Consider the following 25,671-nt stretch of genomic DNA (forward strand, 5'->3'; position numbering starts at 1 on the left):
CCCCAGCCCCGAGGCCCGGGCACACGAGTGGGGCCGAGCCAAGAGGCGGATGGGGGCCTGGACCTGTGCGGGAGACCAGGTGGATGGTGACCACCGCCAGCCCGGTGAGGGGCCCCCCCGAAGAAGAGCCGAGGGACCCGGGGAACCCGTGGGGATCCTGTCGGGCCCGGGAGGCGTGGAAGCGGCCAGGGAGGCCGAGCCTGGGAGGCACGGTAAGGATGGAAGGGGGGGGGGCGTGGAGGGGGGCTGGCCTCCAAACCTCCCTGCACACCCCCCCCCTCCCTTTGCTTCCTCCCCCTCGATCTCCCCCACCCCCGAGGGTGCCTGGATGAATCCAATGGGCCTGCTTGATGAGGAGAGGCAGGGTGGGAGGGCTTGGGTGTATCAGGAGCTACCCTGCCTGCGCCCCTAGGGCTCACGCCTGTCATTCCAGCTTCTCTGGAGGCTGAGATCTATGGATCTTGGTTCAAAGGTCAGCCCCTTGGTGGGGGCTGGGGGGGGGAGGAAGAAAAGGCCTGTGAGACTCTTTGATCTCCAATGAACCACTCAGAAAACCGGGAAAGTGGCTTCAAGTGGTAGAGCGCTGGCCTTGAGCTGAAGGGCTCAGGGCCCAGGCCCACCCAGGGTTCAAGCCCCACGACTGACGAAAGAAAAAAATAAAATAAAAGCTACTCACCCATTTAGGGGTGATCGGGTATGGTAGAACACTCCTGGGACCCTTGGCGCTTGAGAAGCTGAGGCAGGAGGATCTCTGACTTGCAAGCCAGACACCCCAACCCCTCCCTCCCCCTCCCCCTGTCTCCCCTTCCCTCTCTCCTCTCCCTATTTGCCATCCTTTTCCCTTTCTTCCCCCCTTTGCTTCTCAATTCTTCCTTCCTCCACACTTCCCATCCCCTCGTTCCTCTCTCCCCCTCTCCCTTCTTCTCCCTCCCTCATCTCTTCCCCCTTTCTTCCCCTCTCCTTCCCCTTGTACCCCTCCCTACCCTTTCTCCTCTCCCCCTCATCTCTCCTCTCCCTCCCCCTTTTTGCTCCCTCTCTCTCACTGCTCACTTATCAACCCCCCCCCCCCCTTTCTGGCTCCCTTCTTCCCTCCTCTCCATTTTTTCTTTTCCTTTTTTTACTACCTAAGTAATTCCTACTAATCCATTTAAACTAATGTGAAATAGTAGTGGTTATAAGGGTTTTTCAGCTTTTTTTTTTTAAGAATTTATGTAGGTTTATATGGGGTTCCTTAATGCAAATGATGTCTTCTTTCACTTCAAAAATAGCTAAATAACTACTAAGGGAAATAAAAATAGATGTCTTCATAATTTTTTTCTTCTAAATTTTAAAACGATTTGTTATTGTTGTTGTTTTCCTCCCCCAAAATAAAATAATTTCTGGTCTGTTTTGTTGTTTGATTCAGCCAAGGGAAAAGCAAAAGTTACTGAAACCTCAAGCGATGATCCACAGCCAGGAGTAGACCTGGTCAAAAAAGAACCATTAACCAGTTCCGAATCTTCACAAACAGTGGAGTGCAGTGAATTAGAAGGTATGACTATCTTTGAGCCTGTGGCTAGGGATGGTTTGATAGAAGGTATTAAAAGAAAAATTCGAATAAAAAAAAGTAAAAGTTTAGAAAACCCACCTTTCACAATAACTGAAAACGAGTCCACACAAAATATGAAGGTTGGACTCCAAGATGATCTGTACATGAGTACTGCAAAATATTCTTGTAACAGCTTGTCGCCGGGAATAGAAAGTAGTTCCATTTTAAAGCTACATGATTCCAATAGTTTCCCCCGTCATAATGAAAATGACCTTGCATATAAATCTGATGGTGGATATGTACATGTAGCAAAAAATCCCTCCAAGTTAAAGAAAGAAAATCTTAGGAGTCTTACAGAAAAGAACGACACAGATAGTATTCTTAAGCTCTCACAAATTGCAGAGAATCTGACAGGGGTAAATAAATTACTGCTTGAAGAAAGTGATTTGTACCAAGGGAAAAATAATGGCTTACTTTCCTGCCTTCAAAGTGAAAAAACTAAACATGCAATAGAGGAGAACAATGTTGGGAAAAGACCCAAGAAAAAGATGAAGTTATGTGAAAAAGAACAAACAGTTCTTGACATGAATGTCTCTAAGATGTGTAACAAGTCTCAGTTGATATCACAAGAAAATCTCACTATGGAGAGGAAAGACACAGAGCCCACCACAGAATGGAAAAAGAGTTCTTGCAGAGTTGTGAAGAAGATAAACCATAACACGCATTCTCAAGGAGGTCATTTACTCAGTCTCCCAGAACCGGGAGAAAAAAAACCCAGAAGTCCCAGACCTCACGTAACTGCTGTATTTCAGGGAACCCTTGAACCCCTTTCTTTAAAAGAAGAAAACAAACATACTTCAGATGCCTCAGGAAGTAAAAAAATGGAGCCAGACGTGTATTTCAAATCAGGGACCAGCTCTCTGGTGAAATTACCTACCCATCACCATCGTACCGAAAAGAGACCTTCCTGGGAAGATAAGAGAGGCGAAACCGAAGAATCAAAGACAAGCTGCCAACGAACCATCCCGATGGCTGGCAAAAGAATTTGGCCTTGTTATTCTTGTGCTAGAACATCTGCCTACTGTTGGAAAACAGCTTCCTTCCCAGACTCTTCAGATTATTCCTTTCCTGGGTTTGTGAAGAGTAGTAGGCAAGGTGATTTCCTTAAACATTATACAAGCCAAACTCCGTTCACTGACTCCCCATCATTGTTAGAAAGTTCCTCAACAGAAAACAACACAGAGCCCCCAAGTAAAGAAAAATCAGATTCTCCTTTAGATTGCCTGGCTTGGGTTCCAGCGGTTTCAGCGGAAGAACCTGCCCTGGAAGTTACCAAGGACCCTGGGATCGATGATAAAAAGATCAAGTCGGAGGAACCAAGTGGCAGAAATGGGTCAGAGGTGGTTTCTAGTACAACTGAAGATCCTCAGTTACCTACCGGGACTCAAAGCTCCACAGGAAATAAGAAAAAGGAGAGGGGAAATTTAACGAAACCTACTGTGACTGGCACCTTCCAGGAGGGCCAGGAAGCCAGTCATTCTACCAGCAAAAGTTTTCATCGAAAAGCCTCCATTGCTAAGCAAACACTTGTAATTCCGGACCTGGTGAAAATATTAAACACCGGACGGCTGACCAATTTTAAAATTCCTTTACTGAAGAATAAGAGAGGCAAAAGCAAAGAAGTCAATGCCAAGACATCAGAGAGAGAGGCTTACAGTCCCCTGGAACTGCTGGACAATCTGTCTGGAACGGAGACAAGACAGAATAGGAATAAAGAAAACATCTCCACAGCAACTTTAACACCTTTGAACACACAAACAAGCGGGGCTCCAGGGCCAGCTTGTTCAAACTTGCTCTACAATAAGAATTCTTGTAGTATTCCTCCAAGCTTTCCAAAGAAAGGTGATAATCATAAACCACCCAAGCACATCTCTGAAGCAGGCAATATTGTTCCTCCTAAGGAACCTGTTTCTCTCACCATTGAAAAGAATACCTTTACATGCGATCCTGGGTGTAGAGAAGCTAGTTCATTCTGCTCTAAGAAACAAGTGACCTTCGAGCCAATAGCCACTAAAGTTAGTGGTAGGAAAACGACTAAAAACATTTCAGACAAAGTGGGATTTCCAGACATTTTGAAAGCATATGAAGACGATGTCCTCTTAATTGATGTCATTCAAGATGACCCAGACCTCTTTGGAGTCTCCAATGAAGGGGACCTCTCATTTGCTTCAGAGGCCCCCAAAGTAAGCCAGGAACCCAAAGTTGCTGAAGAACAACAATCAGATTCCAAGCACGTGGAACTTCCAGAGAGAAAACCAAGTGAACTGAGGTACGCATGTCTTTTGGACAGATGATTGTTGGGGTTTCAAAATCACTATAACCTTAAGTTAAAAATCACTTAAGCTGGGTGTTGGTGGCTCACACCTGTAATATTAGCTACTCAGGAGGCTGAGATCTGAGGATCTCGGTTCAAAGCCAGTCTGGACAGATAAGTTTGTGAGACTCTTTATCTCCAGTAAACCACTAGAAAACCAGAACTGGTGCACTGGTGCTGTGGCTCAAGAGATAGAGCATTAGCCTTGAGCATAAGAGCTGAGGGACAGCGCCCAGGCCCAGAGTTCAAGTCCCCTGACTGACAAAATAAATCACTTGTTGATCCAGCTATTACTGGAGCTCTTTCATTTTTAATCTAGTTATTTATTACGTGTATTTATATAGTAAACATACTGCTGACACCAGAAATATGCTCAAAACTTAAGAGACAAAGGGATATATACATATACACATACATATACGTGTGTATATATACATAAATATATATATATATATATGTGTGTGTGTGTGTAACAACAAAAAATAGCCTTCAGAACCCAAGTGATTTGTGGAATAGCTTGAACTCAGGGCCTGGGCACTATTCCTGAGCTTCTTTTACTCAAGGCTAGCTCTCTACCACTTGAGCCACAGCCTGACTTCTGGCTTTTTCTGCTTACATGGTACTAAGGAATCAAACCCAGGGCTTCATGCATGCTAGGCAAGCACTCTACCACCAAGCCACATTTCCCAGCCCTAGAACTGCTTTTTAAATTAGAGACTGCTTCTTTCAAATGTCGGTTGGGTTTGCTTCATAGGTTCATTATTATAAATATGCAGATAAACTTTTAGCCAAGTTATAAATATTATTGCTGTGTATTTTAACCCTTTTTGTCATCTGTCGGGCTTGAACTCAGGGCCGGGGTGCTGCCTCTCAGCTCTTTTGCTCAGGGATAGCACTCTACCACTTTGAGCCACAGCTCCAAATTCCAATTTTCTGATGGTTCATTGGAGATATGAATCTCACAGACTTTTCTGCCTAGGCTGGCTTTGAATCGCGATCCTCAGATCTGAGCCTCTTGAGTAGCTAGGATGTCAGGCGTGAGCCACCAGTGCCTGGCTTTAACTCATTTTCTATTGTTTGCATGTTGCATTAAAAAAAAAAATTCACTTAGGCTGGGAATGTAGCCTAGTGGTAGAGTGCATGTACAACATGCATGAAGCCTTGGGTTCGATTCCTCAGTACCACATACACAGAAAAAGCCAGAAGTGGTGCTGTGGTTCAAGTGGTAGAGCGCTAGCCTTGAACAAAAAAGCTCAGGGACAGTGCCCAGATCCTAAGTTCAATCCCCAAGACTGGCAAAAAAAATCACTTTTCAGGGGAAAGAGAAGTCTTAGACATTTACTTTACTTTCCCTTTGGACATTTTTACAATTTAGACTTAAAAGTAGAATCGAAAGTTAATTTTCACTGGAAAACAGCATGAAAGTTCTCATGTTTTTTAAGGTGATTTTTTAAAGAATTTTATTTTTCTATTATTGTTTTGCTAGTCCTGGGACTTGAACTCAGAGCTTTGGTGCTGTCTGTAAGCTTTTTTGCTCAAGGCTAGTGCTCTACCACTTGAGCCATAGCTCTACTTCTGACTTTATTTTGATGGATAATTGGAGATAAAGAGTATCATGGATTTTCCTGCCCGGGTTGGGTTTGAACTGTGATCCCCAGATGCCTCTTGAGTAGTTAGGATTACAGGTGTGAGCCAACAGCGCCCAATGAAGGTGATTGTTTTAAATGATCATTTTATCCTCCCCTTATAGGGCTACTTTGCCTAACATAACTTTAATGGAGCAAAGTAGGAATTTTCTTGCTTAGGAATTTCATCTATTCTGGTTGGTATGAAATTCATTTAATAGCATGTATTGTTCAACTTTTGCAATTCTTCAAGCTCTTATTTTTATTTCTACATTATAATAATTTCTGAAATATCTTATGAACAGTTCAAAAGAAATAAAAAGAAAACTTCCCACTAAGATTCAGTGGTACAGGACTTAAATTTATGCTTCAGAAACTTAGGGCTCTTCCTCAGATAAATGTTTCTGTGTCCCAAATGGAAAGGTTAAAAACTACATTTTCAACTGAGGTAGGTAAATGTGCCCATAGTACAGATAGGAAAAAAGAGAATTTAGTCATTTTTTTCCAAGGCCAAAACTTCAGTACTAGAGTGGATCTGAGTTTATTTTAATGATAAATCTAGTAGTTTAGTGCTTTATCAGTATTGTTTGAACCTAGGTTTTGGAATGTTCTCATTACAACTGAAGAGCCACATAAACTTTGTTTGAAATTGGTTGTACAGCTTGAATTTGGGGCCTGGGCACTGTCCCTGAGCTCTTTCACCCATAGAGCTCTACCACTTTCGAGCTACAGTTCTACTTCAGTTTTCTGGTGGTTCATTGGAGATAAGAGTCTTGCCCACTTTCCTGCCTGGGCTGGCACTGACCTGCAATCCTCAGATCTCTGCCCCCTGTGTAGGTAGGATTACAGGAATCAGCCATGGTTGTTCAGCTTGCCAAATAAACATTTTAGGCAAATTATTTAACCTTATCTGTGAGCAGAGAAAGTGCTTCCCCCAAGGTTGTGAGGATTAAATCAAAGGGTAATTGAAAGGAGTTTTAGCATACCAAAGGGAAGCTGTGAGAGCTTGTTTTAGCCTGGTTTTGTTTTGTTGTTGTTACTGTTTTAATCTCTGCAATGGATACCTTGGAGAAACTGTTGATTAAAGGAAGAAGGACTTCTTTTGATGCACAATTGGAGAGGTTTCATTCTGACATCAGCAGGCTCTACTACATGGAGCCAGAGGCAAGGCAAACTAAGGTGACATCTGCTTGTGATAGTGGAGGCTGCTCACCTCTGCGCAGCCAGAAAGCAGAGAGAGAAACTGGAAGGAGGCCTGGGGCAAGGATACACCTCAAGTGACCTACTTTACTCCAGCCAGGCTCACTTCCTCATTTCCCACCCCCTCTCCATCATGACATCTGGTTACGAATTCATCAGTGGATCCATTCATGAATTAGATCAGAGCTCTCATGCGCTAACCACTTCTCAGTGATTGGCTCTACCAGCTGAGGACCAAGTCTTCAAAACCTGAGCCTTTTGTCAGACACTTCCTATCAAACCATAAAGTAATCTATTGAAGCTGAGAGTACGGCTCACGTGGTCAAGCACCTGCCTACTAAGTAGGAAGCCTTGAATTTTTTCCCCCCAAAAGGAAAAGACATTATTGAAGGAGTTTTTTTTTTTAAGGTTTCTGCCTACTCAGGAGGCTGAGATCTGAGTATTGTAGTTTGAAGCCATCAAGGGCAGGAAGTCCATGAGATTCTTAACTCTAGTTAACCACCACAGAGTCACACATAGAGGTGTGGCTCAAGTGGTAGAGCATTAGCCTTGAGCAAAAAAAATGGTCAGAGACAGCGTTCCAGTGTTCCTAAGTTCAAGCCTCAGGAGTTGCACGCACACACAAAAAGTCTCCTTTGCAATACAGAGAACACATACTACATGTGCTAATACTGGGACTTGAACTCAGGACCTGAGTGCTGTGCTTTACTTAGCATTTGAACTCGGGGTTGGCGCTCTACCACTTGAGCCATAGCTCCACTTCCAGCTTTATGCTAGTTGATTGGAAATAAGAGTCTCACAGACTTTCTTTCCCGGGCTGGCTTTGAACCACAATCCTTAGATCTCAGATTCCTGTGTAGCTAAAATTGCTAAGTTAGCAAAAATGGAATGGTTGGTAATCATTTTCATTTTATAGTTACGACTAAACAAAGAAGTCCTATTTGTCCCAATTGACAGAGTAAGTAATAGAAGAGTATCTGAATGCAGGTTGGTCTAACTCTGACCTCTGTTACCTTAGCTTTTTGTGTGTGTGTGTGTGTGTGTGGTTTGGGGCTTGAACTCAGGGCCTGGCACTGTCCCTGAGCCTTTTTGTGCTCCAGGCTAGCACTCTACCACTTGAGCCACAGTGCCACTTCTGGTTTTCTGAGTGGTTCACTGGAGATGAGTCTCATGGACTTTTTTGCCCAGGTTGGCTTTGAACCGTGATCCTCAGATCTCAGCCTCCTGAGTAGCTAGGGTTTAAGGCATGAGCCACTGGCGCCCAGCTACCTTGACTTTCAGATTATAGTCTGTCTTATGAGACCACACAATAACCAGCAAACCAACAAAAAAGTAAACACAAACTGTTCCAGTCTGCCTTCCTTTGACTTTGCCAGTGAGGCACACACACACATCTGAAAGCAGAAGTTGGAACACTCTTGTTGGTGTAATGCTTTACAACTTGTTGAAATGCTTGGTACGACATGTCACATCCTTTCAAGGGAACTTATTTGGAATGGCAGGACTCCCTGACCCCAGGGACTAGGTTAAAAACCAAGTGTGAGATCTACAGAGGAGCTAGACACTGGGTCCCAGAATATTAACCCCGTCCTGGAGGAAATGAGGATGTCATTAACCTCAAAAGCTAGTGTTGGAAGCCAGGCACTGGTGGCTTACGCCTGTCATTCTAGCTACTCAGGAGGCTGAGATCTGAGGATTGTGATTCGAGGCCCGCCCAGGTAGGAAAGCCCATGAGACTCTTACCTCCAATGAATCACAGAAAAAGCCAGAAGTGGTGCTACGGCTCAAGTGGTAGAGTGCTAGCCTTGAGCAAAAGAAGCTCAGGGACAGCACATAGGCCCAGAGTTATTTGTTGTTGTTGTTTGTTTGTTTGTTTTTAAGCCAGGCACCAGTGGCTCACAGCTGTCATCCTAGCTACTCAGGAGGCTGAGATCTAAGGATCACAGTTCAAAGCCAGCCCAGGCAGGAAAGACTCTCATCTCCAGTGAACCATCAGAAAACCAGAAGTGGAGCTGTGGCTCAAGTGGTAGAGTGCTCACCTTGAGCTGAAGATCTGAGAGATAGTGCCCAGGCCCAGAGGTCAAGCCCCAGGACCAGCACACACACAAAGCTAGTGTTGAACAGGATTTAAAGAGAAGTAGATTGTTTTCAGAGACTGTTACAATGTTTGAGCTGTGTTTGCTTCCTGATAGAGAGCTTCCTGTATTGGACCCTGGATTGATGAAGTCAGAGACCTGTGTTGCTTTGTCAAAAGGTAAAATTGGACATTTTCAGAACTAGCAGTAATGAAATATCTATATATTTCCATTCTAGCCTAATAAAGATGAACTCATTAGAGAATATGAAGCTTGTCTTTTAAAGTCCATGTGCACATTGACAGTTGACTCTATTCACCACATTTGCTGTTTGTCCATTTTCACAGATTTGATGTTTGAGAGCTTTTTCCATTTGTTTAATACATAACTTTGTATGCTTTAATCTAAAGAAGATAGGTAAATGACCTCAGCAATTTTTACAATCTTGAAATTGAAATGTGCTTCAAATTGATCACATTTTCAATTCTGAGTCATGAAAAATGTATAATAGCCAGCCATTGGTGGCCCGTGCCTGTCATCCTAGCTACTCAAGAGGCTGAAATCTGAGGATCATGATTCACAGCCATCTTGGGCAGGAAAGTCTGTGAGATTCTTATCATCAATTAAATACCCAAAAAAGCTAAAAGTGGAGTTCTGGCTTCAGAGTTAGCCTTGAGCAAAAAAGCTCAGAGACAACATCCTGACCCAGAATTCAAACCCCAAGGCTGGCATTAAAAAAATTATAATAAGCCGGGCTGGTGGCTCACGCCTGTAATCCTAGCTACTCAGGAGGCTGAGATCTGAGGATCGAGGTTCAAAGCCAGCCCCGGCAGGAGAACTCCTATCTCCAATAAACCACCAGAAAACCGGAAGTGGCCCTGTAGCTCAAGTGGTAGAGCACTCAACTTGAGCTGAAGAGCTGAGGGACAGTGCCCAGGCCCAGAGTTCAAGCCCCACGACCGACAAAAAAAAAATATAACAACAAATCATAAGCATAAAATATGTAAGTCTTTATAGAATTTTAACAATGTGAACATTAGTTTTGCTTTAACTTTCAAGCTTTAAAAATATTTTTAATGCCAGGCACTAGTGGCTCACACCTGTAATCCTAGCTACTCAGGAGGCTGAGATCTGAAGAACACAGTTCAAATCCAGCCTTTGTAGGAAAGGCGGTGAGACTCTTATCTCCAGTGAACCACCAGAAAACTGAAAATGGAGCCAGGCTCAAAGTGGTAGAGTGCTAGCCTTGAGCCCAAAGGGCTCTGGGACAGTGCCCAGGCCCTGAGTTCAAGACCCCCAACTGACTTTATACATATAAACTACACATAAGATTCTTAAATATCTACTATCGAGTGTGTGTGTGTGTGTCATCCAGTCCTAGAACTTAATTGAAGGCAAGAGTCTCACAGTCTTTCCTGCCTGGGCTGGCTTTGAACTGTGATCCTCATATCTAAGCTCTCCTGAGTAGCTAGGATGACAGACGTGAGCCACTGGCACCTGGTTATCAATTCTTTTCATACCATGTAGCAGCATTATTTTGGTAGTAAGGCTTGGCAGAGCCTGCAAAGTCACCTTTTAGAAGAGTCTCTGAATAACTTGCTTACTTTGCGTAAAGATGCTCTAGTTGAATATTATGTCTTTTCAGCAAATGAGATAAAATGTGATGCCAAAGGTGCAGATGTTTCCATTGAAGTAACTCGCGAGGCTGTTAAGAATGACAAATTGGGAGACCTCAGTGAACAAATAAAAGGGTCAGACATGGATGAAAAGGTACTAGGAGATCTTCTGCACTCTTATTTCTTAAGTCTTAAAAAGTAACAGGAATTCAGCTACACACTGCTGTCAGGTGGCAAACATACCTACTTATTATTGCATAAAACAATCCTATTGCTCTGGCCAGGGGATGTGTCTCTTGACATTTTGCATAAACCCAGAGTTTCCCTAATCTGGGAGAAACAGGATGTACCCTGTGATTATATCTTCAGCCACTCGGCATCCTGAAATTCATGCTAATTACTCTGTAAGTCTTCCTAAGGAAAATGTTAGGCATTTTTCTCTGCCTCATGAAACATGAAATATTGAATATTATTTGATCTTGCCTGCAGTTCCACGGGGTTTTTTTTTGTTTTATTTTGAATTTGACCTCATTTTATTGCCTTCATTAAAAAAAAGTTGGAATGTAGACATCATGATTATACTGTCTTCAAAACAAAAGTTGGAGCTTAGAACTGGTTCACTTGCCCCTTTCTCTTTTTATCTCCACCCAGTTCAAAATGTTTGCATCTCTCTCTCTCTCTCTTTTTTTTTTTTTTGGTAGGTTGTGGGGTTTGAACTCTGGGCCTGGGCACTGTCCCTCAGCTCTTCAGCTCAAGGCAAGCGCTCTACCACTTGAGCCATAGCGCCACTTCCGATTTTCTGAGTGGTTTATGGGAGATAAGAGTCTAACAGTGTTTCCTGCCTGGGCTGGCTTTGAACTGCGATCCTCAGATCTCAGCCTCCTATGTAGCTAGGATGACAGGCGTGAGCGACCATTTTTTTAAATCTACTATATGATGAATTTTTTTCTTTTCATTGTCTATAATGATGTCATGTTTGTATAGTTGTATAAATAGCTATGATAATATAAACTTTGTTTAGTAAGTTCCACTATAGATGGACATTTGGTTTGTTGTAACTTTTTTTGCTATTTAAATATTGCTGTATTACATATGTCCCTGAGCATAAGGCATTTTGCATATGTGCAAAAATCTTTGGATTAATTCCTAGAATTGTCAAATTGCCCTTTATAGAGATTGATTTCATTTATACTTCCAACTACATTGGTGAGATGCCATTTTCTCCCCAGACTCACGAGTTGATGAGGTTTTTAAACTTTTGTCTCGCTTGCTGCTTTTGCAGATGACTTTTAGTTTTCATTTTATATTTTTTATTTAATATTTCTATACATATTTTATATAACTATGCTTAAAAACATGTTGCCTAATAAGAGTTAATTTTATGGTGTTCATGCCACTCTAAAAATAAAAATAGGAAGTGGCGCTGTGGCTCAAGTGGTAGAGCGCTAGCCTTGAGCCGAAGAGCTGAGGGACAGCACTCAGGCCCAGAGTTCAAGCCCCACAACCCACCAAAAAAATAAAATAAAAATAGCTGGCGCCCATGGCTCATGCCTGTAATCCTAGCTACTCAGGAGGCTGAGATCTGAGGATCCTGGTTCAAAGCCATACTGGGCAGGAAAGTCCATGAGATTCTTATCTCCAATTAACCACCAGGAAACTGGAAATGGCATTGTGGCTCAAGTGCTAGTGCTAGCCTTGAGCTGAAGTGCTGAGATACAGTGCCCAGGCCCAGAGTTCAAGCCCCATGACCAACCAAAAAAATAAATAAGTAAAAATTACTCGATTCCTTTTCTGAATAAAAAGAAATAAGTTTAATTGCTTATAATAAATAACTCATGTAAAATATATCAAAGCTGGGGTGTGTGTGAGTTTACATTGCTTTTTGTCTTCAGCCATGAAATTATTTTAAGTCATTAGTCATTATTTAAATTTATATAGATTAGAGTTATTTTTAAGAGTTGGCCATAATCTGGCAACATTCTAATAAATAAGGTTGACCTCATAGTTTAAAGTGTGATACAGAGACATTCACTTCTACTTACTTAACTGTACTCTCTTCACAGTGTAGAGTTTCAGAGAAGGCAACTATTAATGAAGAAAAAGAAACTGATTATGAAGTTTTCAAAAGGTCTGTAACAGTTCTTGTTTATTGGAGTTGAGTCTCACGGACTTTCCTGCCTGAGCTGTCTTGGAATCATGATCCTCAGATCTCAGCTTCCTGAGTAGCTGACAGGCATGAGCCACCAGCACCTAGCAACAATATTTTCAGTGCCATTCTTCAGAGAAAGCTATCCGTAGAATGTGTAGGGTTATCCTATAAAGTCATCTTGAGACTTAATTTATACAGCAGTCCCTTTTTATCCACAGGACACAACATTCTAAAACCTGCAGTGGATGTCTGAGACTACACATAGTACCAACCTCTCTCTATAGTATACTTCCTCCTATGCATGCATATCTACAGTAAGATCTCATTCACAATTAACTTAGGCATAGTAAGAGATGAATAGCCAAAAAGTAATAATAGAACACAACAGGATACTGCAGGAAAAGGTATGTGAATGAGGAGTAACTGGATTGTTCTCACACTGCTTGGGGTGATGTAAGGGAAGTGAGATTTGTAAACATTGTGCTGCCAGTCAGGCCGTTTTGTAATAGATGCTTGAATAAAACCAGGACAGATGATCTAATACCAGAAGTGGCCGCTGAGTGGCCAACTTTATGCCAAATGGATACTAAATAGGGTAATTCACCTGCCACGCAGGATGGAATAGGAAAGAGTAAGAAGAGCATGCAATTCACAACTTAAAAGAAGCTGGACCCTGGTGTCTCATGCCTGTAATCCAATCTACTTAGGAGGCTGAGATCTGTGGATCATAGTTTGAAATCAGTTGAGGCAGGAAAGTTCATGAGACTCTTAGCTCCAAGTAGTGCTGTGGCTCAAAGTGGTAGAGCACTAGCCTTGAACAAAAAGAGCTCAGGGACAGTGCCCAGGCCCAGAGTTCAAGCCCCATGACTGACAAAAATAAACCAGCTATTCTGGAAATAGTTCTGATGATCAAGGTTCAAAGCCAGCCCAAGCAGAAATGTCCAAGGCATTCTTATTTCCCATTATCCAGCAACAAACCAGAAGTGAAGGTACGGCTCAAGTGGTAGAGCACCAGTCTTGAGCAAAAAAGCTAACAGACAGCGCCTAGGCTCTGAGTTCAAGTCTCAGTACTGGCACCAAAATTAAAAGTAAATAAAACTTAGGAATGATTTCGGGAATTTCGCCATCCGTAGAATAATTCAAATAGCCTTTTCTGGTTCCTCGTGGAACCTTTTGTCTGGATGATCACAAACATTTTGAACTTGGGCATGGTGAGTGGTTTTCATCCGTACTCTCAGCTACTCAGGAAGTTGAGGAAGGGAGCTTGGAGATCAAAGCCAAGCTGGACAACATAGCAAGACTCCACTTACATTTTTGCTCTAGTATTTTGTTTCTGGGTTTGTTTGTTTTTTTTTTTAAGACAAGGTCTTTCCCTGTAGCCTACACTGTCCTGCAACTTAACCCTGCCTCCCTACTGCTAAGATTGCTGTCATTTTAACCCTATCTCCCCATTCTTGTCTCTACCCCAACCAACTACTTCATAAACGTTGGTCTTCTATTCAAAAGACAGGAATGTTCTGTTAAAAATAGGGCAGTATCATAAAGTATATGGTATACTATGCCAGATGGCATCTACCGAGTATTAGATGTGTCAAATATGACAAGTATTTATTTTTTTTTTATTTTTGTCGTCAGTCGTAGAGCTTGAACTCTGGGCCTGGAGCTCTTCTGCTCAAGGTGAGCGCTCTACCACTTGGACCACAGCGCCACTTTCAGTTTCTGGTGGTTTGTTGGAGCTAAGAGTCTTACAGACTTTCCTGCTCAGGCTGGCTTTGAATAATGATCCTCAGATCAGAGCCTCCTGAGTAGCTAGGATTAGAGACATGAGCCACCAGCACCCGGCTTTATTTTTATTTATTTATTTTGTTGGTAGTGAGGCTTGAACTGGAGGCCTGGGCTCTGTCCCGGAGCTCTTTTTTTGCTCAAGGCTAGCACTCTACTACTTTGAGCCACAGCCCCACTTCTGGTTTTTGAGCAATTAATTGGAGATAAAAAGTCTCATGGGGACTTTTTCTGCCGGTGCTGGCTTCAAACCTCGATCCTCAGATCTCAGCCTCCTGAGTAGCTAGGATGACAGGCATGAGCCACCAGCAGCCAGAGACTTCAGTATCTTTAAAGGTAAACTATTTCAGTTTCTATTTTTAAAATACTTCAGAATAATATTCTCAAACATTTAAACTCTTTTTTTTGTTTGTTTTTGTTGTTGGTGTTTTCTGGTCATAAAGCAAAGATTCTGGAAATGCAGAGATGGTGATGGCTGAAGGTCAATTAGCACTCCTGGGCCCCAGGCCTCTGACTCACAGTGGGCATAAGGAGGATAAAGTTCCAAAGCTCTGGATGAATGGTAATGCTTGCCTTTTTTTCTCCCCCCCCTCCCTTTTCTCGGTGGTGGGGCTTGAACTCAGGGCCTGAGCATTGTCCCTGAGCTCTTTTTGCTCAAGGCTAATGCTCTACCACTTTCAGCCACAGCACCACTTTTGGTTTTCTGGTGGTTCATTGGAGATAAGAGTCTCATGGATTTTCCTTCCCAGGCTGACTTTAAACTGCGATCCTCAGATCTCAGCCTCCTGAGTATCAGCCGAAATTGGTGGTGTGAACCCCCAGTGCCCCACTAACGCTTGCCTTCTTTGGAAACGCTGTTGGCTTTTACTATTACAGAAACTGTACAGGAGATGTTTTCAGAAAAATAATAAACAATAAAGATAAGTTGGGCACCAGTGGCTCTTACCTGTCATCCTAGCTCCTCAGGAAGCTGAGCTTTGAGGATCACAGTTTGAAACCAGCCAGAGACTTTTATCTCTAGCAAAAAGCTATAAGTAGAGGTGTGGCGTAAGTGGTAAGAACATTAGTCTTGAGCAGTAAAAGCTACAAGACAGTGCCCAGGCCCTGAGTTCAAGCCTCAGTATTGGAAAAATAATAAAGACAAAAAAATCAGTATGAAATATAGATATAGATATATATGTATATATAAAACTAGAAGACTTGTGTACCTTAGTACTATTAAAGGTATAGTTTCTGGAATAACTATTTATGTGACAGTGATATTACAGGAATTACCTAAAATCGTTCTGTTTTAATTGGGTTTATCTGTGAGTTTAAGATTTGTGTTGAGAGCTAGGAATGTGGCTTAGTGGTAGAGCGCTTGCCTTGCATGCATGAGGACCTGGGTTTGATTCCTCAGCACCACATAAACAGAAAAAGCTGGAAGTGGCGCTGGGTCTCAAGTGGTAGAGCACTTGTCTTAAGTACAGAGAGGCCCAAGGACAGTGCCCAGGCCTTAGTTCAAGCCCCAGGGACTGGCAAATAAAAAACACAACAATAACAACAACAAAAAAAAAGATTTGTATTGAGGGTCTGGGAATGTACTTTAGTGGTAGAGTGCTTGCTAGCATGCATGAAGCCCTGAGTTTGATTCCTCAGTATCACATACACAGAAAAATTTGGAGGTGGCACTGTGGCTCAAGTGGTAGAGCGCTAGCCTTGAGCAAAAAAAGCTCAGGGACAGTGGCCAGGCCCTGAGTTCAAGCCCCAGGACTAACAAAAAAAATTTTGTGTTGAGAAGTTTTTTAATATATATAATCCTAATGCTTTAGCATTAATTTATGCTTTAATTGTAACCATTTCATATATCATCCACCTACCTTTTTTTCTTTGTTAGTCATGGGGCTTGAACTCAGGGCCTGGGCACTGTCCCTGAACTCTTTTTGCTCAAGGCTAGCACTCTGCCACTTTGAGCCACAGCGCCACTTTCTATTTTCCAGTGGTCCATTGGAGAGAGGAGTCTCGTGGACTTTGCTGCCCAGGCTGGCTTTGAGCCTTGATCTTCAGATCTTAGCCTCCTGAGTAGCTGGGATTACAGGCCTGAGCCTCTGGTGCCTGGCTTCTTCTGTGATTCACTGCTGGCTGTTGAGATCCTTGGCTTCAAGACCAAAAGCCTTTGAGTTCTCATGAGACCAGTGACTACGAAACAGCATATTAGCCTGTAGATAATATCTGGATACTACTGCGGATAAAAAAAAATAATTAACACGCATTTTTTCATGTTATCTTTAGAAAACAATATTTTGAATATCCTAGTTCTTGGTTGTTTCCTTTTTTCAAAACGAAGTCACATTTAAGGAGAAATGATTCAAATGGATTGGCTGAATTAGTCTACATTAATCAGTTCAGGTTGCTAGACAGCAAACACCACAGGCTGGAGACCTTAAATAAGAAAAGTTGTTTTTCTCCTGTCCCTGGAGGCTGGAAGTCCAGGCTCTGGCTGGCTTAGCACGTATGGTTCACAGAAACTATCCTTTTACTGTGTTCACGTACCCTTTACTTTGTGTATGCACGGAGTGGGTTGGGTTGATGTTTTTTGTTTTGTGTTTTTAGACTTGACAAGCACATGCCTAGAAAGGGGTTGAAAAGAAGTCCTGTAAACTCCTGCACAGGCTGGCCTTGAACTGTAATCCTCCTGTTCTCAGCCTCCTGAGTGGTTAAATGATAGGTGTGAGCCACCAGCACTGGGCCAGTTTTTTGTATATCTGTGTGTCTGTGTGTGTATGTATGTATGAGTGTGTGTATTTGGTAATACTGAGATGTGAACTCAGGGTTTTGTGCTTTCTAGGTAGGTGTCTGTTCTTTAAGAGCCCCTACCCCTAGAACTACTTTTAGACTTCCAGAGGCCCTGTTTATACAGTCACAATAGGGTCAATAGGGGTATTTTTCAGGGGCACCAGTTGAGCCTGTAGCACCTGGATTTGTCAGTATTCCTTCTTTAGAAAGCTTGTATATAGCCAGGCAACGGTGGCTGACACCTGTAATCCTAGCTACTCAGGAGGCTGAGATTGGAGGATCGTAGTTCAAAGCCAGCCCGGGCAGGAAAGACCATGAGACTCCTATCTCCAGTAAACCACTAGAAAACCGGAAGTGGCTCTGTAGCTCCAAGTGGTAGAGTGCTCTCCTTGAGCTGAAGAGCTGAGGGACAGTGCCCAGGCCCAGAGTTCAAGCCTCATGACTAACAAAAAAGAAAAAAGAAAGCTTGTGTACAAACCAGGTACCAGTGATTCACACCTGTAATCCCAGCTACTCAGGAGGCTGAGATGTAAGGATCACAGTTCAAAGCCAGTCTGAGCAGGAAGTCTGTGAGACATTTATTTTGGTACTTAAAGCCAAAAGTAGAGTGGTAACAAGTTTAGAGCACTAGCCTTGAGCACAAAAGATCAGGGACAGTGCCCAGGTACAGAGTTCAAGCCCCAGCACTGGAACCACAAAAATAAAAAAATCATTTACAGTATTTGACTAACTTAGAGATGATTTATTTGAATGCATTGCTCAGAGCAACTATGTAAGACTTTTTGGAAGGTTTTTTGCAGCCTAGAGTGAACTTAAAAAATTTAAGCTCAGAGCTTAAATTCCAGGTGTCCAAGATGTAAATCATTATGTGTTTCATAGTAACACACATGGTAATACAGTCTGTAAGCTGAATATGAATATTCCAACGGGAAACTTTAAAACAGATTGTTAGAAAGGAAGTAAGTAGGAACACACTGCTATGTAATGCCATTCTAAATCACTTCTTCTAGATTTCAGATTTCCAGGAAGACATCCTGTCCCGCAGCTGCAGAGTCCTGATGCTTGTGAAATATTTAAGAGAGAAAAAAATATGGGGGTAAGTTCTCCCCCACAGGAAATTATCTGAGCTGAGCCTAGGGGGTCCGAGCCTGTAATCCAATGCACTCAGAAGGCAGAAGCAAGAGGATCTTGAGTATGAAGCTAGCCCAGGTGAAGTTAAGGAGAACCTGTCTCAGAAACACAAAAAATATGAGCTGGGCATCGGTGGCTCACACCTATAATCCTAGCTACTCAGGAGGCTGAGATCTGAGGATCATGGTTCAGAGCCAGCCCAGGCAGGAAAGTCTGGGAGACTCTCATCTCCAGTAAACCACTCAGAAAACCAGAAGTGGCGCTGTGGCTCAAGAGGTAGAGCACTAGCCTTGAGCTGAAGAGGTGAGGGACAGCACCCAGGCCAAGAGTTCAAGCCCCAAGAACGACAAAAAAAAAAAATCAAAAGGGCTGGGGGTGGCTCAAATGGTAGAGTCAATTTACAGCCCATACTTTAGGTTCCTCTGGGGATATTTCTCTGTTTTGTATGTGTGTTGATACTGGGGCTTGTTGACACTGGGACTTGCACTCAGCACCTAGCTAGGCACTATCCCTTTTTCTGCTCAAGGCTGACACTATCCCTTGAGCCACAGCTCCACTTGCGGTTTTCTGATAGTTACTTGGAGGTAAGAGTCTTACAGACTTTCCTGCCCAGGCTGGCTTTGAAATTGAAACCTCAGATCTCCACCTCGGGAGAAGATAGGATTACAGGCCTGAGATCCAGTGCCTGGCTTTCCTATATATTTTTTTTTTTTAACTACTTTCAGACTTCTTTTTTTTTTTTTTTTTGTCGGTCGTGGGGCTTGAACTCTGGGCCTGGGCACTGTCCCTGCGCTCTTCAGCTCAAGGCTAGCGCTTTACCACTTGAGCCACAGTGCCACTTCTGGTTTTCTAGTGGTTTATTGGAGATAAGAGTCTCATGGACTTTCCTTCCCAGGCTGGCTTTGAACCTCGATCCTCAGATCTCAGCCTCCTGAGTAGCTAGGATTACAGGCAGGAGCCACCAGTGCCGGGCCATAAAGGTTTTTAAATGGGGATTATTGGAAGGAGGCAAAAAGTAAGCAATGATATTCACAAATAACCTAAGGAGTTGAAAACAACATCCAAAAGAGAAAGCACAGGATGCATAATTTCTGCTGCTGAAAAGACAGCTGGCAGAATAAACCAGTGTATGGAAAAGTTTGCTGCACAATGTGTAATGCCTTTTCCCATTAATCACAAAGGCTAAAGAGAATTGTATATTATAATCAAATTAAATTTTCATTAAAGTCGAGTCAGAAGCAGAAACAGGGTGAGCATATAAGCTTTCATAACATTATTTAATCTGTATTATATATATTAATTGTATATATATATCTGTATATATTCAAATATGTATGTGTGTGTTTCAAATGCTTTCTTACTTGACCATGTTCTCCAATTAACAGAGGGAGTTTTTCTACTTGTCCAGGTGTTCCAGAAACCCCTAGGGCTGATGATGCCCCACAGATACTGCAAATTTCATTTTAACACCTTGCGTGGTTGTGAACGATCACAGTGTAAGTTCGCTCATGTTCCTGAACAGGAGGATGAAAAGGTAAGCCAGACAGAGCCTTTGAAGTGTAAGTTGTCTGACTGTCTCAGTCACGCATGTGTTGTGATTTTCTTCTGATAGCATAGGTAAGTTTTGCCCAGTTTTGTACTTGATATAAATGGAATTGTAAAATATGTATGCTTTTGTGCCTGGCTTTTTCCCCCCTATTTTGCCTGCCGTGGGGCTGGAATTTAAGGCCTAGGTGCTGCCCCTGAGTGTCTTTTGGTCAAAGCTAGCACTCTACCACTTGAACTGCAGCTCCACTTCCAATTTTCTAGTAGTTAATTGGAGATCAGAGTCTTATGGACTTTCCTGCTCCAGCTAGCTTTGAACCATGATCCTCAGATCTCCAATCCTAGCCTGAGTAGCTAAGATTATAGGCATGAGCCACCGGTGCCTGACTCTATTCTTGCTTTTACTTATTTATTTTTGGTCATGGGGCTTGAACTCTGGGCCTGGGCGCTGTCCCTGTGCTTTTCAGCTCAAGGCGAGAACTCTACCACTTGAGCTACAGCGTCGCTTCCAGTTTTCTGGTGGTTCATTGGAGATCAGAGTCTCATGGACTTTCCTACCCAGGCTGGCTTTGGACCTCAGTCCTCAGATCTTAGCTTCCTGAGTAGCTAGGATGACAGGCACTTGGCTTAAATTTTAATTTTAAATTAAAAGTGTCTTGCTACGTCACCCAAATTGTTATCCTCAGTCTCAGCCTCCCGAGTAGCTGAGACTATAGGTGCTTGCCTATAATCGCCATGCTCAGCTTGCTTACTTTTACTCAGTATTTTAGCAACATACCTGTACTTTTTTTTGGGGGGGGGGTTCCGGTCATGGGCCTGAATTCTGGGCCTGGGCGCTGTCCCTCAGCTCTTCAGCTCAAGGCCAGCACTCTACCACTTGAGCCACAGCGCCACTTCTGGCTTTTTTCTTTTTGCTTATGTGGTGCTGGGGAATCAAACCCAGGGCCTCACGCATGCAAGGCAGGCTCTCTACCACTGAGCCACCTTCCCAGCCCCCATCTGTACATTTTTAATGTAATTGTTTATTGGTTTTCTCCCTGTAATAATAGTATTTCTTTAGGTGAGTTTATCACAATAAATTTTGTGACTAAATATTGCTGTTTGATGGGCATTTGGGTGATACTAGAAAAAGTGACCCAAGTCTGACTCCTGTAATCCTAGCTACTGAGGAAGCTGAGATCTAAGGACTGTGGTTTGAAGCCAGCCCAGGCAGAAAAGTCCATGAGACTTTTTTCTCCAGTCAACTACCAAAAGCCAGAAGTACCGGTGTGGCTCAGTTGGTAGAGTGCTAGTCTTGAGTGAAAAAAGAAAGGAACAATGAGGGGCTGGGGAGGTGGCTCAGTGGTAGAGTGCTTGCCTTGCATGCATGAGGCCCTGGGTTCGATTCCTCAGCACCACATAAGCAGAAGAAAAAAAAAAAGAAAGAAAGGAACAATGAGCACATTGGCTCTTGAGTCAGGTTGGGGAGGGAGGTTTATGGGGAGAAAAAGAGTGAATTTTTTTTAAACAACCTAGAGGAAGAATTATAATGAATTCAACACACATTTCAAATCGCTCATCTAGCTGTATATTGACTGCTTTATCCCAGTGCCTTAAACTCAGTTTAAAAGTCTGAAAGAGGCCAGGCACTAGTGGCGCATGCCTGTGATACTAGCTACTCAAGAGGCTGAGATCTGAGAATCATGGTTCAAAGCCAGCCTGGGTAGAAAAGTCTCTGTCAGACTCTTAAGTCTAATTAGCCACTTAGAAACTGGAAGTGGTGCTGTGGCTCAAGTGGTATAGTGCTATCTTGGAGCGCAAAGAGGCTCAGGGACAGCACCCAGGCCCTGAGTTCAAGCCCTACAACTGACAAAAAAAAAAGTCTGAAAAAAAGGTGATTTAATACTCTCATAATTTTCATAGGTTTGCATGGATGTGTTTAAGAAATATATAAGCATCAATGAGATATGCTTGCTGCAACGTGCAGGTATGAAACAATTCAGTAATTATTTCTAATTTATCAATATGAGTGTTTTCATAATGTGCTGATGTGTAATCTTAATTCAGTGCTTTTAAAATATGAAACTAGTACCTTACCTAAGAGTGGCTTTCTTGGCCATAGAAAGGAGTAAATATGGGGCTGGAAAGATGGCTCAGTGGTAGAGCGCTTGCCTTGCATGCTTGAGGCCCTGGGTTCCATTCCTCAGCACCCCATAAGCAAAAAGAAAAAAGCCGGAAGTGGCGCTGTGGTAGAGCGCTAGCCTTGAGCTGAAGAGCTGAGGGACAGCGCCCAGGCCCAGAGTTCAGGCCCCACAACTGGACCTAAAAAAAAAAAAAAAAAGTAAATATAAGCATGCTGGGTATTTTTGTTTGTTGTTGTTGTTTTGTTGGTCGTGGAGCTTGAACTCTGGGCGCTGTCCCTGCGCTCTTCAGCTCAAGGCAAGCGCTCTACCGCTTGAGCCACAGTGCCACTTCTGGTTTCCTAGTGGTTTATTGGGGATAAGAGTCTCACGGACTTTCCTGCCCAAGCTGGCTTTGAACTGTGATCCTCAGATCTCAGCCTCCTGAGTAGCTAGGATTACAGGCACGAGCCACCGGTGCCCGGCAAGCATGCTGTTTTAACTTAAAAAACTGCTATCTATCCACCACTATATCTCACTTATACAATAATATTTTCATGAGTTTGAAATTTCATTTACATATCTCATATGTACAGGTTCACGCCTGTAATCCTAGCTACTCAGGAGGCTGAGATCTATGGATCACAATTCAAAGCCAGCCCAGGCAGAAAAGTACCCATGAGTGTCTTATCTCTAATTAATCACTCAAAAACCAGGATTGGCACTGTGGCCCAAGTGGTAGAGTGATAGCCTTGTGCACAGAGAGGCTCAGGGATAGTGCTCAGGCCCTGAGTTCAAGGCCCACAACCAGAAAAAAAACAGAAAAAAGAAAAAGATAATTATTAATTAACCTTTTAATCTGTAGGAAGATAGCTTGGCTCTGGTGGCTCATGCGTGAAATTTGTTGAGGATCACAGTTCAAAGCCAGCCTGGGTGGAAAAGTCCAGAAGACTCCATCTCAAATTAATTAGCAAAAAGCTAGACTCGAGGTATAGCTCAAGAGGTAGATGGAGATAAACATCTCATGGGCTTTTTTTTCTGCCTGGGTTTGAATTGAACCACAATCCTCAGATCTCAGCCTGCTGAGTAGCTAGGCTTACAGGCGTGAGCCACCAGTGGCCAGCCATTCTCTGTATGGGGTCAGTTGATCGACTTTTTAATAGGCAACTATGTAAAAATGGTGAAGAAAAGAAGAAACAGCAGCAAGAATTCATCTGTATGTACCGAAGGGGGGAAAATGTAGTATATAAAACAGCTGTATAATCAAGTTGAATATTATTATGTAGCAGTATTCAGGTTGCTAAGAATGACACATTTTAACATGATTAGTATTGGTTCAATATGGAGCTTGAACTCAGGACCTCCCACTTGCTAAGACAAGCACTCTACCACTTGTACCACGGCCCTTGTCTTTCTGCTTTATTGCTTTGCAAACAGGACCTGGGGCCAAGTTTGCACAAGCAGCCTTGGGCAGTGACTGTCCTACCTGCGTTTGCCACACGGGCGGGATTACAGGCACGCGCCATCTCACCTGGCTTGCTTTTGAGTAGGATCTTGCTAGCTCTTTGCCCTGCTGGCTTTGAACTGCAGCCCCACTATTTCTCTCTTCCAAGTGTCTGCATTTCAGGCATGCGCCATGATCCCAAGCGCCACATGAACTTGTTAGTTGTGGTCCTGAACCTTGTCATGCGTGATTGACTTTTGCAAGTAATCCAGCCTCGTGATAAGTATTTTTAGTAGAAATAATGAATACAAGAGTAAATCCAAGAGGCTGGGGATCTAGCTCGGTGGAAGAGCACTTGAGCAAATGCAAGCCCTTGAGTCTGGTCCTCAGCTCTGCAAAAATAAATCCCAAAGTAACTTTTACTGAACCGTTTTAGGGGTTAAAAAAAGAGAAAAATGAGCATGCGTCAGAGTAGTCTTGCACCTGTCACCAAATTGTGTGACTCTTTATGCATGACCAGGCTGCGTACAAGCCTCCCCACATACCCACACACCCCCTCCCCCATCCCTGGCTTCCTGGTAGGTTGACTCCCCAGGACTCACTCTGAAAAAATACCAGTATTTGGCATTTTTGATTTTTTTTTGAGCTCTTTTGCTCACAGCTAGTGTTCTAATCACTTTGAGCCATAGCTCCACTTCTAGTTTTCTATGGTTCATTGGAGATAAGAGTCTCATGGGGACTGTCCTGCCCAGACTGGCTTTGAATCTCAATCCTCACATCTCGGCCTCCTGAGTAGCTAGGATGACAGGCGTGAGCCACCATACCCAGTGGGTTTTATTTTATTACTTTTTGTGAATAGTATGAATCTAACGGTTGAGCTTGCTCAGTTAACTTCCCACATCTGTTTGCCATTTTGACTTTTGCTTTAATTTTCATCAAATACTGCTGATACTGCTCCAATATTGCTGGTAGCTTTTCAATAGGTGAATTTATACTCGTTCTTTGAGTATAGGAAAATCATGTAATTTGGGAAACACGGATACTGTAGCTGCAATGACTGTGTGTTTTCACTTGCAGTAAACTTATTTATGGAATTCTACAGAAATTTTCCTCCGGGTATATACTTTGATTTACAAGTCTTAAATGAGCTTCTAATGTCTTTACTCAAGCATTGTTTATTGAAAGAAGTATTTCAGGTAGTGAACCTCAGCATAATGGTTAAAATACCGGTAAGTGACAAGAAAACTTGTTTGTTTTTTTTCCGGTTGGTCCTGGGGCTTGAACTTGGGGCCTGGGCACGGTCCCTGAGCTCTCTTTTGCTCAAGGGGAGCACTCGACCATTAAAGCTACAGCAGCCACTTCTGGTTTTGTTTGTTTTGGGGGGGGCAGTTGTAGGGCTTGAACTCTGGGCCTGGGCGCTGCCCCTGAGCTCTTCAGCTCAAGGCAAGTGCTCTACCACTTGAGCCACTGCGCCATTTCCAGTTTTCTTGTGGTTTATTGGAGATAAGAGTCTCACGGACTTTCCTGCCCAGGCTGGATTTAAATGCAGTCCTCAGGTCTCAGCCTCCTGAGTAGCTAATATTATAGGTGTAAGCCACTAGCACCCAGCAAGAAAACATTTTTTAATATTTTAAGTGAGGTGGGGCTTTTTTGTTATATTTGTTTGAAGCTAGCAGTTTAATTTCTGTACCTATTAAACACTTCCTAGTGAACATTTGTAGTTTTCAGCATAAACAAGCTTGAGAAATTTTATACTGCAAGAAAAACTTTAAAATCAATGTCATTTTTTTTTGTTTTATCAGCCTGCCCCACAGATAATACTAAAAATATTTGAGCATGTGGCAACTTTGAAATTAAGGAATGCGGTGCCTGCTCTAATTGATATCTTCTGCAAGGTATGACTTGTCTCTTTTATTCTTTAGAATAAGCAAACAAATGAATATTTCCACATAATCCTCATCTGCCTTTTTATTCTTTTTGTTGTTGTTCATCATGGGGCTTGAACTCTGGGCTTGGGCACTGTCCCTCAGCTCTTCAGCTCAAGGCAAGCACTCTACCACTTGAGCCACAGTTTTCTGAGTGGTTCATTGGAGATAAGAGTCCCACAGACTTTCTTGCCTAGGCTGGCTTTGAACCGTGATCCTCAGATCTCAGCTTCCTGAGTAGATAGGATTACAGGTGTGAGCCACCGGTGCCCCAACTATTCATGTTGTTTTTAGAAACATCCTTTTTTTTCTTCTGAAATAGACTATAAAAATATCTTCTCCAAAAGATACACACAACATACAGAGTAATTACATATACATTCTTATATATCCACATACATTT

At 42.9% G+C, this 25,671-nt stretch overlaps 1 protein-coding gene across 1 annotated transcript in view; it reads left to right on the forward strand.

Moving 5' to 3' along the window:
- Nucleotides 1–49: 49 nt before the first annotated feature.
- Topaz1 (testis and ovary specific PAZ domain containing 1) overlaps nucleotides 50–25,671 on the forward strand; it is a 43,110-nt gene continuing 17,488 nt past the window's right edge. Inside the window, exons 1-11 of the mRNA XM_013030210.1 lie at nucleotides 50–212; nucleotides 1,406–3,857; nucleotides 8,920–8,981; nucleotides 10,448–10,572; nucleotides 12,482–12,546; nucleotides 14,793–14,911; nucleotides 18,135–18,220; nucleotides 19,664–19,789; nucleotides 21,703–21,766; nucleotides 24,421–24,572; nucleotides 25,146–25,238. Coding sequence (XP_012885664.1) covers nucleotides 50–212; nucleotides 1,406–3,857; nucleotides 8,920–8,981; nucleotides 10,448–10,572; nucleotides 12,482–12,546; nucleotides 14,793–14,911; nucleotides 18,135–18,220; nucleotides 19,664–19,789; nucleotides 21,703–21,766; nucleotides 24,421–24,572; nucleotides 25,146–25,238 — 3,507 coding nt within the window. The remainder of the gene's footprint in view (nucleotides 213–1,405; nucleotides 3,858–8,919; nucleotides 8,982–10,447; nucleotides 10,573–12,481; nucleotides 12,547–14,792; nucleotides 14,912–18,134; nucleotides 18,221–19,663; nucleotides 19,790–21,702; nucleotides 21,767–24,420; nucleotides 24,573–25,145; nucleotides 25,239–25,671) is intronic.

Source organism: Dipodomys ordii, unplaced genomic scaffold (genome assembly GCF_000151885.1).
Source record: "Dipodomys ordii isolate 6190 unplaced genomic scaffold, Dord_2.0 Scaffold128, whole genome shotgun sequence".
NCBI classification, from domain to species: Eukaryota; Metazoa; Chordata; class Mammalia; order Rodentia; family Heteromyidae; genus Dipodomys; species Dipodomys ordii.